Consider the following 17,610-nt stretch of genomic DNA (forward strand, 5'->3'; position numbering starts at 1 on the left):
GTGAGGTAATAAATAGAGGTAGGGGAGACAGAGGGGTGAGGTAATAAATAGAGACAGGGGAGACAGAGGGGTGAGGTAATAAATAGAGACAGGGGAGACAGAGGTGTGAGGTAATAAACAGAGACAGGGGAGACAGAGGGGTGAGGTAATAAATAGAGGTAGGGGAGACAGAGGGGTGAGGTAACAAATAGAGACAGGGGAGACAGAGGGGTGAGGTAATAAATAGAGACAGGGGAGACAGAGGGGTGAGGTAATAAATAGAGGTAGGGGAGACAGAGGGGTGAGGTAACAAAAAGAGACAGGGGAGACAGAGGGGTGAGGTAATAAATAGAGGTAGGGGAGACAGAGGGGTGAGGTAATAAATAGAGGTAGGGGAGACAGAGGGGTGAGGTAATAAATAGAGACAGAGGAGACAGAGAGGTGAGGTAATAAATAGAGACAGGGGAGACAGAGGGGTGAGGTAGCACACAGAGACAGGGGAGACAGAGGGGTGAGGTAACAAATAGAGACAGGGGAGACAGAGGGGTGAGGTAATAAATAGAGACAGAGGAGACAGAGGGGTGAGGTAGCACACAGAGACAGGGGAGACAGAGGGGTGAGGTAATAAATAGAGACAGGGGAGACAGAGGGGTTAGGTAATAAATAGAGACAGGGGAGACAGAGGGGTGAGGTAGCACACAGAGACAGGGGAGACAGAGGGGTGAGGTAACAAATAGAGACAGGGGAGACAGAGGGGTGAGGTAATAAATAGAGGTAGGGGGAGACAGAGGGGTGAGGTAATAAATAGAGACAGAGGAGACAGAGGGGTGAGGTAACAAATAGAGACAGGGGAGACAGAGGGGTGAGGTAATAAATAGAGACAGCGGAGACAGAGGGGTGAGGTAGCACACAGAGACAGGGGAGACAGAGGGGTGAGGTAATAAATAGAGACAGGGGAGACAGAGGGGTGAGGTAATAAATAGAGACAGGGGAGACAGAGGGGTGAGGTAGCACACAGAGACAGGGGAGACAGAGGGGTGAGGTAACAAATAGAGACAGGGGAGACAGAGGGGTGAGGTAATAAATAGAGGTAGGGGAGACAGAGGGGTGAGGTAATAAATAGAGACAGAGGAGACAGAGGGGTGAGGTAATAAATAGAGACAGGGGAGTCAGAGGGGTGAGGTAATAAATAGAGACAGGGGAGACAGAGGGGTGAGGTAATAAATAGAGACAGGGGAGACAGAGGGGTGAGGTAATAAATAGAGACAGGGGAGACAGAGGGGTGAGGTAATAAATAGAGACAGGGTAGACAGAGGGGTGAGGTAATAAATAGAGACAGGGGAGACAGAGAGGTGAGGTAATAAATAGAGGCAGGGGAGACAGAGGGGTGAGGTAATAAATAGAGACAGAGGAGACAGAAGGGTGAGGTAATAAATAGAGACAGAGGAGACAGAGGGGTGAGGTAATAAATAGAGACAGGGGAGACAGAGGGGTGAGGTAATAAATAGAGACAGGGGAGACAGAGGGGTGAGGTAATAAATAGAGACAGGGGAGACAGAGGGGTGAGGTAATAAATAGAGACAGGGGAGACAGAGAGGTGAGGTAATAAATAGAGGCAGGGGAGACAGAGGGGTGAGGTAATAAATAGAGACAGAGGAGACAGAAGGGTGAGGTAATAAATAGAGACAGAGGAGACAGAGGGGTGAGGTAATAAATAGAGACAGGGGAGACAGAGGGGTGAGGTAACAAATAGAGACAGGGGAGTCAGAGGGGTGAGGTAATAAACAGAGACAGAGGAGACAGAGGGGTGAGGTAATAAATAGAGGCAGGGGAGTCAGAGGGGTGAGGTAATAAATAGAGACAGAGGAGACAGAGGGGTGAGGTAATAAATAGAGACAGAGGAGACAGAGGGGTGAGGTAATAAATAGAGACAGGGGAGACAGAGGGGTGAGGTAATAAATAGAGACAGGGGTGACAGAGGGGTGAGGTAATAAATAGAGACAGGGGAGACAGAGGGGTGAGGTAATAAATAGAGACAGGGGAGACAGAGGGGTGAGGTAATAAAGAGAGACAGAGGAGACAGAGGGGTGAGGTAATAAATAGAGACAGGGGAGACAGAGGGGTGAGGTAATAAACAGAGACAGGGGAGACAGAGGGGTGAGGTAACAAATAGAGACAGGGGAGACAGAGGGGTGAGGTAACAAATAGAGACAGGGGAGACAGAGGGGTGAGGTAATAAATAGAGACAGGGGAGACAGAGGGGTGAGGTAATAAACAGAGACAGGGGAGACAGAGGGGTGAGGTAACAAATAGAGACAGGGGAGACAGAGGGGTGAGGTAATAAATAGAGACAGGGGAGACAGAGGGGTGAGGTAATAAATAGAGACAGAGGAGACAGAGGGGTGAGGTAATAAATAGAGGTAGGGGAGACAGAGGGGTGAGGTAATAAATAGAGGCAGGGGAGACAGAGGGGTGAGGTAATAAATAGAGGTAGGGGAGACAGAGGGGTGAGGTAATAAATAGAGACAGAGGAGAGAGGTAATAAATAGAGACAGGGGAGACAGAGGGGTGAGGTAATAAATAGAGACAGGGGAGACAGAGGGGTGAGGTAATAAATAGAGACAGGGGAGTCAGAGGGGTGAGGTAATAAATGAGACAGGGGAGACAGAGGGGTGAGGTAACAAATAGAGACAGGGGAGACAGAGGGGTGAGGTAACAAATAGAGACAGGGGAGACAGAGGGGTGAGGTAATAAATAGAGACAGGGGAGACAGAGGGGTGAGGTAATAAATAGAGACAGAGGAGACAGAGGGGTGAGGTAATAAATAGAGACAGGGGAGTCAGAGGGGTGAGGTAATAAATAGAGGTAGGGGAGACAGAGGGGTGAGGTAATAAATAGAGGTAGGGGAGACAGAGGGGTGAGGTAATAAATAGAGACAGGGGAGACAGAGGGGTGAGGTAATAAATAGAGACAGGGGAGACAGAGGGGTGAGGTAACAAATAGAGACAGGGGAGACAGAGGGGTGAGGTAATAAATAGAGACAGGGGAGACAGAGGGGTGAGGTAATAAACAGAGACAGGGGAGACAGAGGGGTGAGGTAACAAATAGAGACAGGGCAGACAGAGGGGTGAGGTAATAAATAGAGACAGGGGAGACAGAGGGGTGAGGTAATAAATAGAGACAGAGGAGACAGAGGGGTGAGGTAATAAATAGAGGTAGGGGAGACAGAGAGGGTGAGGTAATAAATAGAGGCAGGGGAGACAGAGGGGTGAGGTAATAAATAGAGCTAGGGGAGACAGAGGGGTGAGGTAATAAATAGAGACAGAGGAGACAGAGGGGTGAGGTAATAAATAGAGACAGGGGAGACAGAGGGGTGAGGTAATAAATAGAGACAGGGGAGACAGAGGGGTGAGGTAATAAATAGAGACAGGGGAGTCAGAGGGGTGAGGTAATAAATGAGACAGGGGAGACAGAGGGGTGAGGTAACAAATAGAGACAGGGGAGACAGAGGGGTGAGGTAACAAATAGAGACAGGGGAGACAGAGGGGTGAGGTAATAAATAGAGACAGGGGAGACAGAGGGGTGAGGTAATAAATAGAGACAGAGGAGACAGAGGGGTGAGGTAATAAATAGAGACAGGGGAGTCAGAGGGGTGAGGTAATAAATAGAGGTAGGGGAGACAGAGGGGTGAGGTAATAAATAGAGGTAGGGGAGACAGAGGGGTGAGGTAATAAACAGAGACAGGGGAGTCAGAGGGGTGAGGTAATAAATAGAGACAGGGGAGACAGAGGGGTGAGGTAATAAATAGAGGAAGGGGAGACAGAGGGGTGAGGTAATAAATAGAGACAGGGAGGCAGAGGGGTGAGGTAGTAAATAGAGACAGGGGAGACAGAGGGGTGAGGTAATAAATAGAGACAGGGGAGGCAGAGGGGTGTGGTAATAAATAGAGACAGGGGAGGCAGAGGGGTGAGGTAATAAATGAGACAGGGGAGACAGAGGGGTGAGGTAACAAATAGAGACAGGGGGGACAGAGGGGTGAGGTAATAAATAGAGACAGAGGAGACAGAGGGGTGAGGTAATAAATAGAGGTAGGGGAGACAGAGAGGGTGAGGTAATAAATAGAGCCAGGGGAGACAGAGGGGTGAGGTAATAAATAGAGGTAGGGGAGACAGAGGGGTGAGGTAATAAATAGAGACAGAGGAGACAGAGGGGTGAGGTAATAAATAGAGACAGGGGAGACAGAGGGGTGAGGTAATAAATAGAGACAGGGGAGACAGAGGGGTGAGGTAATAAATAGAGACAGGGGAGTCAGAGGGGTGAGGTAATAAATGAGACAGGGGAGACAGAGGGGTGAGGTAACAAATAGAGACAGGGGAGACAGAGGGGTGAGGTAACAAATAGAGACAGGGGAGACAGAGGGGTGAGGTAATAAATAGAGACAGGGGAGACAGAGGGGTGAGGTAATAAATAGAGACAGAGGAGACAGAGGGGTGAGGTAATAAATAGAGACAGGGGAGTCAGAGGGGTGAGGTAATAAATAGAGGTAGGGGAGACAGAGGGGTGAGGTAATAAATAGAGGTAGGGGAGACAGAGGGGTGAGGTAATAAACAGAGACAGGGGAGTCAGAGGGGTGAGGTAATAAATAGAGACAGGGGAGACAGAGGGGTGAGGTAATAAATAGAGGTAGGGGAGACAGAGGGGTGAGGTAATAAATAGAGACAGGGGAGGCAGAGGGGTGAGGTAGTAAATAGAGACAGGGGAGACAGAGGGGTGAGGTAATAAATAGAGACAGGGGAGGCAGAGGGGTGTGGTAATAAATAGAGACAGGGGAGGCAGAGGGGTGAGGTAATAAATGAGACAGGGGAGACAGAGGGGTGAGGTAACAAATAGAGACAGGGGGGTCAGAGGGGTGAGGTAATAAATAGAGACAGGGGAGACAGAGGGGTGCGGTAATAAATAGAGACAGGGGAGTCAGAGGGGTGAGGTAATAAACAGAGACAGGGGAGTCAGAGGGGTGAGGTAACAAATAGAGACGGGGAGACAGAGGGGTGAGGTAATAAATAGAGACAGGGGAGACAGAGGGGTGAGGTAACAAATAGAGACAGGGGAGACAGAGGGGTGAGGTAATAAATGGAGACAGGGGAGACAGAGGGGTGAGGTAACAAATAGAGGCAGGGGAGTCAGAGGGGTGAGGTAATAAATAGAGGTAGGGGAGACAGAGGGGTGAGGTAACAAATAGAGACAGGGGAGACAGAGGGGTGAGGTAACACATAGAGACAGGGGAGACAGAGGGGTGAGGTAATAAATAGAGACAGGGGAGACAGAGGTGTGAGGTAATAAATAGAGGCAGGGGAGACAGAGGGGTGAGGTAATAAATAGAGGCAGGGGAGACAGAGGGGTGAGGTAATAAATAGAGGCAGGGGAGACAGAGGGGTGAGGTAATAAATAGAGACAGGGGAGACAGAGGGGTGAGGTAATAAATAGAGGCAGTGGAGACAGAGGGGTGAGGTAATAAATGAGACAGGGGAGACAGAGGGGTGAGGTAATAAATAGAGACAGGGGAGACAGAGGGGTGAGGTAACAAATAGAGACAGGGGAGTCAGAGGGGTGAGGTAATAAATAGAGACAGGGGAGACAGAGGGGTGAGGTAACAAATAGAGACAGGGGAGTCAGAGGGGTGAGGTAATAAATAGAGACAGGGGAGACAGAGGGGTGAGGTAACAAATAGAGACAGGGGAGTCAGAGGGGTGAGGTAATAAATAGAGACAGGGGAGACAGAGGGGTGAGGTAACAAATAGAGACAGGGGAGACAGAGGGGTGAGGTAATAAACAGAGACGGGGAGACAGAGGGGTGAGGTAATAAACAGAGACAGAGGAGACAGAGGGGTGAGGTAATAAATATATATTAGAAAGTCTTCTAGACTATCTGTCACTTTATCTCATTCTATCTCTCTCTGCTGCTCTCTTAGACAGGGGCAGTTGGGTCAAAAGAAGACAGAGAGTGAGACAGAGAGAGAGGGGAGCAGAATGAGGAAGAGAGAAAGAGAGAGGAAGAGAAGGGCATAGGGAGAGAGAGAGAGAGAGAGAGAGAGAGCGAGAGAGAGAGAGAGAGAGAGAAGAAAAAAAACACTGCAGAGCCACATAGCAGGGATCTGTCACAGTCTGATAAATGATTCATCTATTTCATATTTCAGCAACATTACAGCTCCGTTTACAGTCCTCTTCCACTGTGTTTCTCTCTCTCTTTCTCTCTCTTTCTCTCTCTCTCTCCTTCTCTCTCTCATTCATACTACCAAGAATCTGTTACCTAGAGAGACACTCATACTACCAGGAATCTGTTACATAGAGAGACACTCATACTACCTAGATGCAAGTCAGTCGAGCGTAAAGTAATGTAGCGTAACCTTTAAGCCTTCATTAGCATCCTATTAAAGCAGTCCTGAGGGACAACGAAGGGTCTGTAGACTACACATAACAATACGGTCCATCTGTACCTTTGTTGAGAGGGAGTCGAGTATTCCCCAGAAGAGTTTTTTGGTGAGCAGCAGTTCTTCCTCTGAGGCCATGCCGGAGCTCCCCAGACCCGAGGGAAGACAGTAGTACTTCCAGCTCTGCTCATAGTGTTCAGTTAACAGCTGGAAGAAACACAAGGAGACAACAGTTGACTAGTATTGACAAACCCTCGGGTGCCCTGATGATAGATATAGCAGCTCAGTGCTGATGTCAACCAGGGTAATGATATGATTCGTATTTCATAAACACATCTTATTAGGAGAGGACGAAGCTCGTGACAGCGACATTTCCTCTGAGGCAACGGTCAGCAACACAAACAAACTGTTCTTACGGTAATCCTCCTATCACACGGAGAAGAAGAGATATCTCACCCTGAGTGGCATCTTGCAGTATTCTGTGAGCAGGGGAACATCGAACACCAGACGTCTCAGCAGCTGCTGCATCATGGAGGGACGCAGGTGTCTGTAGCCCAGCAGGGGGAACAGATATATTTCACTGTGAGTCAATCACAGCTGAGGATATCTCAGATTGGAATATAAGGCTCTACCCAGGGTTGAAAATGTCAGTAAGTTTTACAAAATTCCCAGATTTTCCAGAAATCCAATTTGGAAGATTGCCAGAATCAGGGAATAAGCAGTGAATACCCCGACCGGTATTTCTGGAAAAAATATTTTGTGAAAGTTAACGGAATTTTGCAAGCTCTGCCATAAAGCTACCACAGTTTCAGATTGGTTGATCATTGTCATGACAACACAACAGTTACAGATTGGTTGATCATTGTCATGACAATACAACAGTTACAGATTGGTTGATCATTGTCATGACAGCACAACAGTTACAGGAGAGTCCAGGGCATCAACAGAACCTTAGAGGTTTATAACATGGTGTTAGTCTCTGTTAGTTCTTACTTGCAGATGGCGAGCAGACACTCCTCGATAGAGTCTCTCTGGGCCTTGGTGAGGGAGCGTCCCTTGGACAGCCGATAGATAGTGTGGAGGGTAGAGTCAATGAGCGCTGCGTAGTGCTCTGTGCCCGAGAAGTGGCCAGCACACCTGGTCAGCAGGGGAAGCAGGGCCGAACCAATGTACCTATTCATGGCCAGAGCTGTCTCTGTGGTGCTCAGCACATCCTACAGGCCAGAGGACAGACTGACATGTTAGTGAATGACAGTGGAAAGACCAGAGGTCAACAGACTGACATGTTAGTGAATGACAGTGGAAAGACCAGAGGTCAACAGACTGACATGTTAGTGAATGACAGTGGATAGACCAGAGGTCAACAGACTGACATGTTAGTGAATGACAGTGGATAGACCAGAGGTCAACAGACTGACATGTTAGTGAATGACAGTGGAAAGACCAGAGGTCAACAGACTGACATGTTAGTGAATGACAGTGGAAAGACCAGAGGTCAACAGACTGACATGTTAGTGAATGACAGTGGAAAGACCAGAGGTCAACAGACTGACATGTTAGTGAATGACAGTGGATAGACCAGAGGTCAACAGACTGACATGTTAGTGAATGACAGTGGAAAGACCAGAGGTCAACAGACTGACATGTTAGTGAATGACAGTGGAAAGACCAGAGGTCAACAGACTGACATGTTAGTGAATGACAGTGGATAGACCAGAGGTCAACAGACTGACATGTTAGTGAATGACAGTGGATAGACCAGAGGTCAACAGACTGACATGTTAGTGAATGACAGTGGATAGACCAGAGGTCAACAGACTGACATGTTAGTGAATGACAGTGGATAGACCAGAGGTCAACAGACTGACATGTTAGTGAATGACAGTGGATAGACCAGAGGTCAACACCAACACTTGACCTCTTGACTCCTTGAAATATGGTTGTTTCATGCTGAGTTTCTCCCTAAAGCATCCTTACAATGCCATTACATTACACTACATTACATTACAATGCCATTACATTACATTACATTACAATGCCATTACATTACACTACATTACATTACAATGCCATTACATTACACTACATTACATTACATTACAATGCCTCACAAACCACTGATTCTGGACATCTACAGGCTTTAATAGGCTTTTATTTTATTTAACCTTTATTTAACTAGGCAAGTCAGTTAAGAACAAATTCTTATTTTCAATGACGGCCTAGGAACAGTGGGTTAACTGCCTTGTTCAGGGTCAGAACGACAGATTTTTACCTTGTCAGCTCGGGGATTCAATCTTGCAAACTTTCGGTTACTAGTCCAACGCTCTAAACCACTAGGCTACCTGCCGCCCAACCTAGCAGGTTTCAACCTAGCACTAACCCACTCGTTCAGCTTAACAACTATTCATTAGAGCTGGGCTGAAGGAAATGCCTGCCCACCCGACAACTCTCCTGACCAACGGTTGGTTGGTGACTAACCACCGTTACACAACTATTAGAGAGAATCTCAGCATGTCAAGTACACAACCATAAATCAAAGGAGTGAATTTGGTTCCAGCTGTGTGTTAGACACTGTCCCTGAGGTCACAGTGACCTCTAAGGCAGACGGATTCAGCAAGCATTGAGATAAATGGGGACTGTCAGCATCACTTTCTCTCTCTCTCTCTCCCTCCCAAGGGATTATGGTCCCATGGCAACAGTCTCCCATGGCTACAGTTTCCGTGCCAGCATGGGGAATACTAATCCACCCCCACAGGACCAGATGGAGCTGGGATTAAATAAGTTTTATATTATTTTTTAAAGGATGAGTAAATAAAACCTTGAACTAAGGTTGATCAAACAGACTTTTCTTGTTTTGATGGATCCACATTGAACTTGAATCACATGGATCCACAACGAACTTGATTCAAATTGAACTTGATTAACATGGATTCACATTGAACCTGATTCACTTGGACCAAGGTGCAAAACAGCAGTCAATATTTACCCAACAACTCATCAACTCTGTGACTGTCGTCAATAGAGCATTTTGATAAACGAATTGTTACACATACAGTAAGTCATTACAAGCTATGGGGAGAGGATGAATGAATAGATGTGTTGACTGATTCATTGGTTGATTGATATGTGAATGTTTGCATTGTTTTCTCATTGACTGACTGATCAATCAAAGACTCTTTCATACTCACCGTGTCCAGGGAAGACTGACTGACTGACTGACTGACTGGTTCTCTGAACTGACTGACTGGTTCACTGAATGAATGACTGTTCACTAACTGACTGACTGACTGACTGACTGACTGGTTCACTGACTGACTGACTGACTGACTGGTTCACTGACTGACTGGTTCACTGACTGGTTCACTGACTGACTGACAGTGACTGACTGGTTCACTGATTGACTGACTGGTTGACTGACTGACTGGTTCACTGACAGAATGACTTGTTCACTGACTGACTGACTGGTTCACTGACTGAATGACTGGTTCACTGACTGACTGATTGATTGATTGGTCTCTTCTACTCACCGTGTCCAGGGAAGCGGAGGCACGGAGGTCAGGCAGGAAGCCCACCTCCAACAGGTGTAGCAGGAAGCTCTGGTCCTCCACGCCGTACACACGATCCAGGAACAACACCATTGGGGCCTTGTGGTCCGGACAGAAACTAGCCGACATGTCTGGCTCCGTCACACTACCATCTGGGGGTGGAGGAGGAGGAGGAGAAGGTAGAGAAGGAGGAAGAGGTAGAGGAGGAGGAGGTAGAGAAGGAGGTAGAAGAGTAGGATGAGGATGAGGAGGTTGAGGAGGAGGAGGAAGAGGAGGTAGAGGAGGAGGTTGAGGAGGAGGAGGAAGAGGAAGTAGAGGAGGAGGAGGAGGAAAAGCAGGCAGAGGAGGTACAGGAGGAGAAGGAGGAGGAGGTATTGTTGTTAGTAAAGTCTAATTAAAATGAAGATGGTTGAAGTGAATTATGCCTACCCCGAATTTGCCTACTTTCAGCACCATGATCTGTCCATTACCGATTGATTGTGCCGTGGCTGCTGCTTCAAGTTTCAGCACCGCAATGTAAGTTACTCGAATCTGGCTTATTGTGAGGTCAATAACGATGATAAATAAGCCTGCATTATGGGCAAGAAACATATTGTGTGTTTAATAAAATAAATTCTAGTTGTAGCAAGCTATCAAAGTTGACCTCAGGTCCTCCTTCTCATCTTTGCGCTCTCCTTCTCAAACTGAAAAGAACATATAGCCTTCAGAAAGTATTTATACCCCTTGATTTATTCTACATTTTTTTGTTACAGCCTGAATTCAAAATGGATTATTTTTTCATCCATCTACACACTCTATAATGGCAAAGTGAAAACATGTTTTCAGACATTATTTTTTAAATGTATTGAAAATGAAATACAGCAATATCTAATTTACATACGTATTCACATCCCTGAGTCAATACTTTGTAGAAGCACCTTTGGCAGCGATTACAGCTGTGAGTCTTCCTGGGTAAGTCTCTAAGAGCTTTCCACACCTGGATTGTGCAAAATCGCCTCATAAGGCTGATAGATATAGATGTCGTTGAGGATGTGACTGTGAGTGGAACAGGATATGAACGCTCTGACAACAGAAGATGAACCTTCTACTGCTGTGTAACGTGTTTACCATTAAAACAGTCATAGCAGGGTCTCGCTTCGGAAAAATGTGTCAACGTTGTTTCCATGTTTCTTCACCATACTTAACCGAAGTAATAATGTTTATGGGCAACTCATTCAAATATCAACCAAAATTGGACGTTAGGATATGAACGTTCTGATAGAACCTATACATTCTACTGAGTAATATGTGTTAAAATGTGTTATTGGGTCCTACCTTTATTGACGATGGGCATCTTGAGTGGTATACTGATGATGCCGACCAGATCTGTAGTAGGAACCAGGGAGCGCAGGATGGCCCGGATACGCAAGGCCTCGCCTTTACCCTTGTTGATCAGCTGAAAGAGGGAGGGAGGGAGGGAGGGAGGGAGGGAGGGAGGGAGGGAGGGAGGGAGAGATAATTTGTTAATGATAAATGTTGTGGGGTAAGGGCAGCATACCAAACAGACAGGAGAGAGACGAGACACTGATCTAACATCTGCCGCTGTGAATAAACCAGAAACTTCCTCAGGGTCACCAGAAGCACAGGCCCTCACACATCGTTGGTCAGATCAACTCTAGACAACACTTTAGTTTGGACAGTGGGATGAAAAGCTATTGTTTTCTTTTATTTCTGTTGACCCAGGTGTCTCACTGAGACTACCAGGGATGACTAAAGGTTCAACAATAATGATGTCACTCAACATGCATCTCAGGAGCGCAGCGTCCCAGCAGGTCAATAAGCGCCGAGTAGAAGGACATGATGGCGTTCCCGGTATGGACCACTTCTTCCTCTTCCTCCTCACCAGACCTGGAAGCAGAGAGGGATGTCAAGGTCTCCTAGCTCACTGGTCACGGTCCAAAAACAAAACACCCCTGGCAACACCTTGATGCCAGCGTAGGTGTTCAATTAAATGTCCGTCCTAATGTGACTTTAAGTTCAGCAAAACAAAAGCCCTACAACATTAGCTAGTGAATCCCTAAGGCTATATATTATGTTCAGTAGAATGAATAGAGGTCTTGTGGTAAAGACATTGTATCTTGTTGACTGGGAGTCTTTACCCAGTAGGTTCTCCTTCAGCTGTAGAGGGAAGGTCCAGAGCAGGGTCCTCTGATATCTTAATGGCTTCCAACATGGCTGCCAGCAGGCCGTTGCCCCCCTCTCCCCTCAGAGCGGGACCAAAACACTCCGGACGCCTGATCAGCAGCTTCACCACCGTGTTAGAGTTCTCCTCCACACTCTCACCTGGAGGGAGGGAGGGAGGGAGGGAGGGGAGGGAGGGAGGTAATAAGTTGATGATATATGTAAAATGGCCAATTCCTTATACACTTCATGCTCAGAGCATAGCTAGAGATAAAAAATTCCTCTCTATGTCTCTCTGTCTCTGACGTACCATTGCTGAAGACAGCGAAGCGGAGGAAGGACAGGTATCTCTCTCCTTCTATGGGGTTCCAGCCAATGTCAGGGTATCCTTTAGCCAGCAGCATGGCACAGCTCTGCAGCCCACAACCTGCCAAGTAGGTCACCACCTATAGAACACACACCTGAGTGAGTCCATGCTGAAAGTTTGAAGGCACTCATCACTCAAGAGTTAGTCATGCCAGAGGGACTGGCAGTGACAGTCTGAGAACCCACACTCCAGCCTGCCTGTTCAAGTTGAACAAATGTGATGTGGCATGCAGGGAGGGATAGCTGGGTTTAGGGCAGGTGAAGCTGAGGGATGGGTATTATTTGATGTGGCACGCAGGGAGGGATAGCTGGGTTTAGGGCAGGTGAAGCTGAGGGATGGGTATTATTTGATGTGGCACGCAGGGAGGGATAGCTGGGTTTAGGGCAGGTGAAGCTGAGGGATGGGTATTATTTGATGTGGCATGCAGTGGAGGGATAGCTGGGTTTAGGGCAGGTGAAGCTGAGGGATGGGTATTATTTGATGTGGCATGCAGTGACAGGCGATGTGTGTGCGTCTAACCTTCTCAAGGTCAGGCTCCTCCAGAGCGAGGGCCAGGCTGTTGTTGTCCATCACTGAAGACGCTGCTACGTCCAGGGGAGTAGAACCCCTCATAGCTGGGGATGCTGGGGGAGACACACATTAATACAACGGCCCAAATAGTTCAGTGGTCCTCACGAGTCACTGACACAACTAAAACCATGCATCTTGTAATCATGGGTAGAGAAGATATTTCCTCGTGTCTGCGGACATCAGACCACCCTGAGGACCTTGCGTGTTTAAGCTGTAATTGTGGTATTATGGTCATAATTACTTCTGTATGCAAACTCTCCCTTACTAACAGCAGGAGGCAGTGTTTCCACATCTCCCAATACCCAAAAGCCCTTAACAATGAACAGTTCCACCTGTATTTACCATTTACACTCCATTAAATCAATCCTGATTCACTTCCAACTTCCAACCTCCCAGCCAGCCAGCCATTGATTTGGTCACTCCCCATTAGTGCTGGGGAGTCTGTCTGTAGGGGCCAGGGTGTAGTTAATGGGGCCAGGGTGTAGTTAACGGGGCCAGGGTGTAGTTGGCAGGGTGTTGTTAACGGGGCCAGGGTGTAGTTAACGGGGCCAGGGTGTAGTTAATGGGGCCAGGGTGTAGTTAACGGGCCAGGGTGTAGTTAACGGGGCCAGGGTGTAGTTAACGGGGCCAGGGTGTAGTTAACGGGGCCAGGGTGTAGTTAACGGGCCAGGGTGTAGTTAACAGGGCCAGGGTGTAGTTAACGGGGTCAGGGTGTAGTTAACGGGGTCAGGGTGTAGTTAACGGGGTCAGGGTGTAGTTAACGGGGCCAGGGTGTAGTTAACGGGGCCAGGGTGTAGTTAACGGGCCAGGGTGTAGTTAACGGATAAATAAGATGAGTCACATTTCCACGAAATGTACAGCATGTCAGCATATAATATTAGCTCTTCAAAATCTATTTCAAACTATTTCTGATTGTTGCTCTCAAAGGGAAGTAGCATAAGTTACAACTATCTGGTTCAAAGCCCAAACAGTATATTACGGAGATGATTTTAATATGTGTGCCCATAAAAGATTTTTGTTTAATTTTGTTCAATTTCAGCCAGTAGTTTTGAGTGGTGCTCAAGAGTCAAAATGAGTCCCAGTCCCATCCTCAGTCCTGTACCTCTCCTCTCCATCCCCAGCCCTGTACCTCTCCTCTCCTCTGCATCCCCAGTCCCAGCCCTGTACCTCTCCTCTCCTCTGCATCCCCAGTCCAAGCCCTGTACCTCTCCTCTGCATCCCCAGCCCTGTACCTCTCCTCTCCTCTGCATCCCCAGCCCTGTACCTCTCCTCTGCATCCCCAGTCCTATACCTCTCCTCTGCATCCCAAGTCCTATACCTCTCCTCTGCATCCCCAGTCTTATACCTCTCCTCTGCATCCCCAGTCCTATACCTCTCCTCTGCATCCCCAGTCCTAGTCCTATACCTCTCCTCTGCATCCCAAGTCCTATACCTCTCCTCTGCATCCCCAGTCCTATACCTCTCCTCTGCATCCCCAGTCCTATACCTCTCCTCTCCATCCCCAGCCCTGTACCTCTCCTCTCCTCTCCATCCCCAGTCCTATACCTTTCCTCTGCATCCCCAGTCCTATACCTCTCCTCTGCATCCCCAGTCCTATACCTCTCCTCTGCATCCCCAGTCCTAGTCCTATACCTCTCCTCTGCATCCCAAGTCCTATACCTCTCCTCTGCATCCCCAGCCCTATAACTCTCCTCTCCTCTGCATCCCCAGTCCTGTACCTCTCCTCTCCTCTGCATCCCAAGTCCTATACCTCTCCTCTCCTCTGCATCCCAAGTCCTATACCTCTCCTCTCCTCTGCATCCCAAGTCCTATACCTCTCCTCTCCTCTGCATCCCCAGTCCTATACCTCTCCTCTCCTCTGCATCCCAAGTCCTATACCTCTCCTCTCCTCTGCATCCCAAGTCCTATACCTCTCCTCTCCTCTGCATCCCCAGTCCTGTACCTCTCCTCTGCATCCCAAGTCCTATACCTCTCCTCTGCATCACCAGTCCTAAACCTCTCCTCTGCATCCCCAGTCCCAAACCCAGCTGCAGCATGCTGTCTCTGTTACACACCCAGATTCAAAAGCCAAACTGCCCTCTCCCTCTCTCTTTCAGCTTTCTCATTTCCTCTCCTCTCTGTTTCCTCCCACCTCTCCCTCCTCTGCCTTCACCTTCTTTAAGCCGGGGAGAGGGAAAGCCGAGGTCATTGTTACCTCATATTGTTACCACTGCTGTCTCTCTCCCTCTCTGTCTCTATCTGATTGTCATTCTCCCAGTGCCATTCCTCCCCTCTTTCTGTCTCCACAGTGGAGACAAAGCCTATGCAGTGTGTTGTCCCACAAAGAGGGAACAGTGTACAAATTGTTACGAACCCAGGCTAGACCCACACTGTTCCTTTATGTTCTCTCTCTCTCTCCCTCTCTCTCTCTCTCTCTCTCTCTCTCTCTCTCTCTCTCCCTCTCTCCCTCTCTCCCTCTCGCTCTCTCCCTCAGCAGCAGCAGCAGAACAGTGGCAGAGCCCTGTTACTGCCCCCTCCCCCTTCTATCCCCCCTCCCTCTCTACCCACCTAGTCCGACGGAGCTGTTCTCCAGTAGATAACTCAGATGGTCGAACATGGCCTTCTGGTTCTGTCGGCTGATACGACAGAAGTAACATAGGAACCGACAGCAACTGGCAACCATTTTGGGAAACGCTATCTCCTGTAGGAGGAATGGAAAATATTTGTTACATTTAAATATATTACATACAATATATCACCTTCCATCACATAAAAATATCACATACATCAAATATATTGGACATCGTGTTAGTTTGAGATTGAGAGATCTCAAGTGAGAACTATGGCCTAAGTGGGTATGGAGCTCGTGTCATGTTACTGAATCAATAGAGTTAAAAACAGCTGCTAAAAGGATCACTGGCAACAAGTCAGTCTGTCAGTAAGAACTGTAAATCTGACATAGACACACACACACACACACACACACACACACACACACACACACACACACACACACACACACACACACACACACACACACACACACACACACACACACACACACACACACACAGCCGTGCAATCAACGTTACTGTTACTGACTAATGAGATTGCCAAGCAGATATGTTTCAATCATACCCCAGTCTTCCAGCACCCCTCAAAAAGGACTGGCATGAGGACTGGCATACTCCTCTACCCCTGACGTCGCTCTACCTGACCTGTACCCCCCAACCCTCTCCTGCCCTACATCTCTCCCACTCCTCTACCCCCCCCCCACGTCTCCCTACTCTTACCTCCTCCTCTCCCTAGCCTCCCTAGCCCTTACAACCCCTGACCCTCCAATTCCCTCTCTGGGTACTGAGTGGTTAGTTGTTGGTAGGATCCCTTATGGGTAGGATCTCTGGTAGGATCCCTTATGGGTAGGATCCCAGGTAGGATCCTTAATGGGAAGGATCCCTGGCAGTATCCCTGGTAGGATCCCTTATGGGTAGGATCCCAGGTAGGATCCCTAATAGGAAGGATCCCTGGTAGGATCCCTTGTTGGTACAGTAGGACCCCTGGTAGAATCCCTTGTTGGGTACGATCCCTGGTAGAATCCCTTGTTGGGTACGATCCCTGGTAGGATCCCTTGTTGGTACAGTAGGACCCCTGGTAGGATCCCTTGTTGGGAGGATCCCTGGTAGAATCCCTTGTTGGGTACGATCCCTGGTAGGATCCCTTGTTGGTACAGTAGGATCCCTGGTAGGATCCCTTGTTTGTATAGTAGGACCCCTGGCAGGATCCCTTGTTGGTACAGTAGGACCCCTGGTAGGATCCCTTGTTGGGGAGGATCCCTGGTAGGATCCCTTGTTTGTATAGTAGGACCCCTGGTAGGATCCCTTGTTGGTACAGTAGGACCCCTGGTAGGATCCCTTGTTTGTATAGTAGGACCCCTGGTAGGATCCCTTGTTGGTACAGTAGGACCCCTGGTAGGATCCCTTGTTGGGTAGGATCCCTGGTAGGATCCCTTGTTGGGAGGATCCCTGGTAGGATCCCTTGTTGGGAGGATCCCTGGTAGGATCCCTTGTTTGTATAGTAGGACCCCTGGCAGGATCCCTTGTTGGTACAGTAGGACCCCTGGTAGGATCCCTTGTTGGGGAGGATCCCTGGTAGGATCCCTTGTTTGTATAGTAGGACCCCTGGTAGGATCCCTTGTTGGTACAGTAGGACCCCTGGTAGGATCCCTTGTTGGTACAGTAGGAGCCCTGGTAGGATCCCTTGTTGGTACAGTAGGACCCCTGGTAGGATCCCTTGTTGGGTACGATCCCTGGTAGGATCCCTTGTTGGGAGGATCCCTGGTAGGATCCCTTGTTCGGAGGATCCCTGGTAGGATCCCTTGTTTGTATAGTAGGACCACTGGTAGGATCCCTTGTTGGGTACGATCCCTGGTAGGATCCCTTGTTGGGGAGGATCCCTGGTAGGATCCCTTGTTGGTACAGTAGGACCCCTGGTAGAATCCCTTGTTGGTACAGTAGGACCCCTGGTAGGATCCCTTGTTGGGAGGATCCCTGGTAGGATCCCATGTTGGGGAGGATCCCTGGTT

The 17,610-nt window shown here is 48.3% G+C and overlaps 1 protein-coding gene across 5 annotated transcripts in view; it reads right to left on the bottom strand.

The window, feature by feature from the left end:
* LOC106571102 (ryanodine receptor 3) overlaps nucleotides 1-17,610 on the bottom strand; it is a 229,681-nt gene that overhangs the window by 73,230 nt on the left and 138,841 nt on the right. For all 5 annotated transcript variants that reach the window (XM_045695568.1, XM_045695569.1, XM_045695565.1 and 2 more), the window contains 10 exons: nucleotides 15,597-15,729; nucleotides 12,999-13,102; nucleotides 12,423-12,558; nucleotides 12,091-12,274; nucleotides 11,734-11,839; nucleotides 11,267-11,387; nucleotides 9,935-10,104; nucleotides 7,401-7,621; nucleotides 6,864-6,954; nucleotides 6,474-6,614 (listed from right to left, as the gene is read on the bottom strand). In XM_045695568.1, coding sequence (XP_045551524.1) covers nucleotides 6,474-6,614; nucleotides 6,864-6,954; nucleotides 7,401-7,621; nucleotides 9,935-10,104; nucleotides 11,267-11,387; nucleotides 11,734-11,839; nucleotides 12,091-12,274; nucleotides 12,423-12,558; nucleotides 12,999-13,102; nucleotides 15,597-15,729 — 1,407 coding nt within the window. The remainder of the gene's footprint in view (nucleotides 1-6,473; nucleotides 6,615-6,863; nucleotides 6,955-7,400; nucleotides 7,622-9,934; nucleotides 10,105-11,266; nucleotides 11,388-11,733; nucleotides 11,840-12,090; nucleotides 12,275-12,422; nucleotides 12,559-12,998; nucleotides 13,103-15,596; nucleotides 15,730-17,610) is intronic.

This window comes from Salmo salar, chromosome ssa15 (genome assembly GCF_905237065.1).
Source record: "Salmo salar chromosome ssa15, Ssal_v3.1, whole genome shotgun sequence".
NCBI classification, from domain to species: Eukaryota; Metazoa; Chordata; class Actinopteri; order Salmoniformes; family Salmonidae; genus Salmo; species Salmo salar.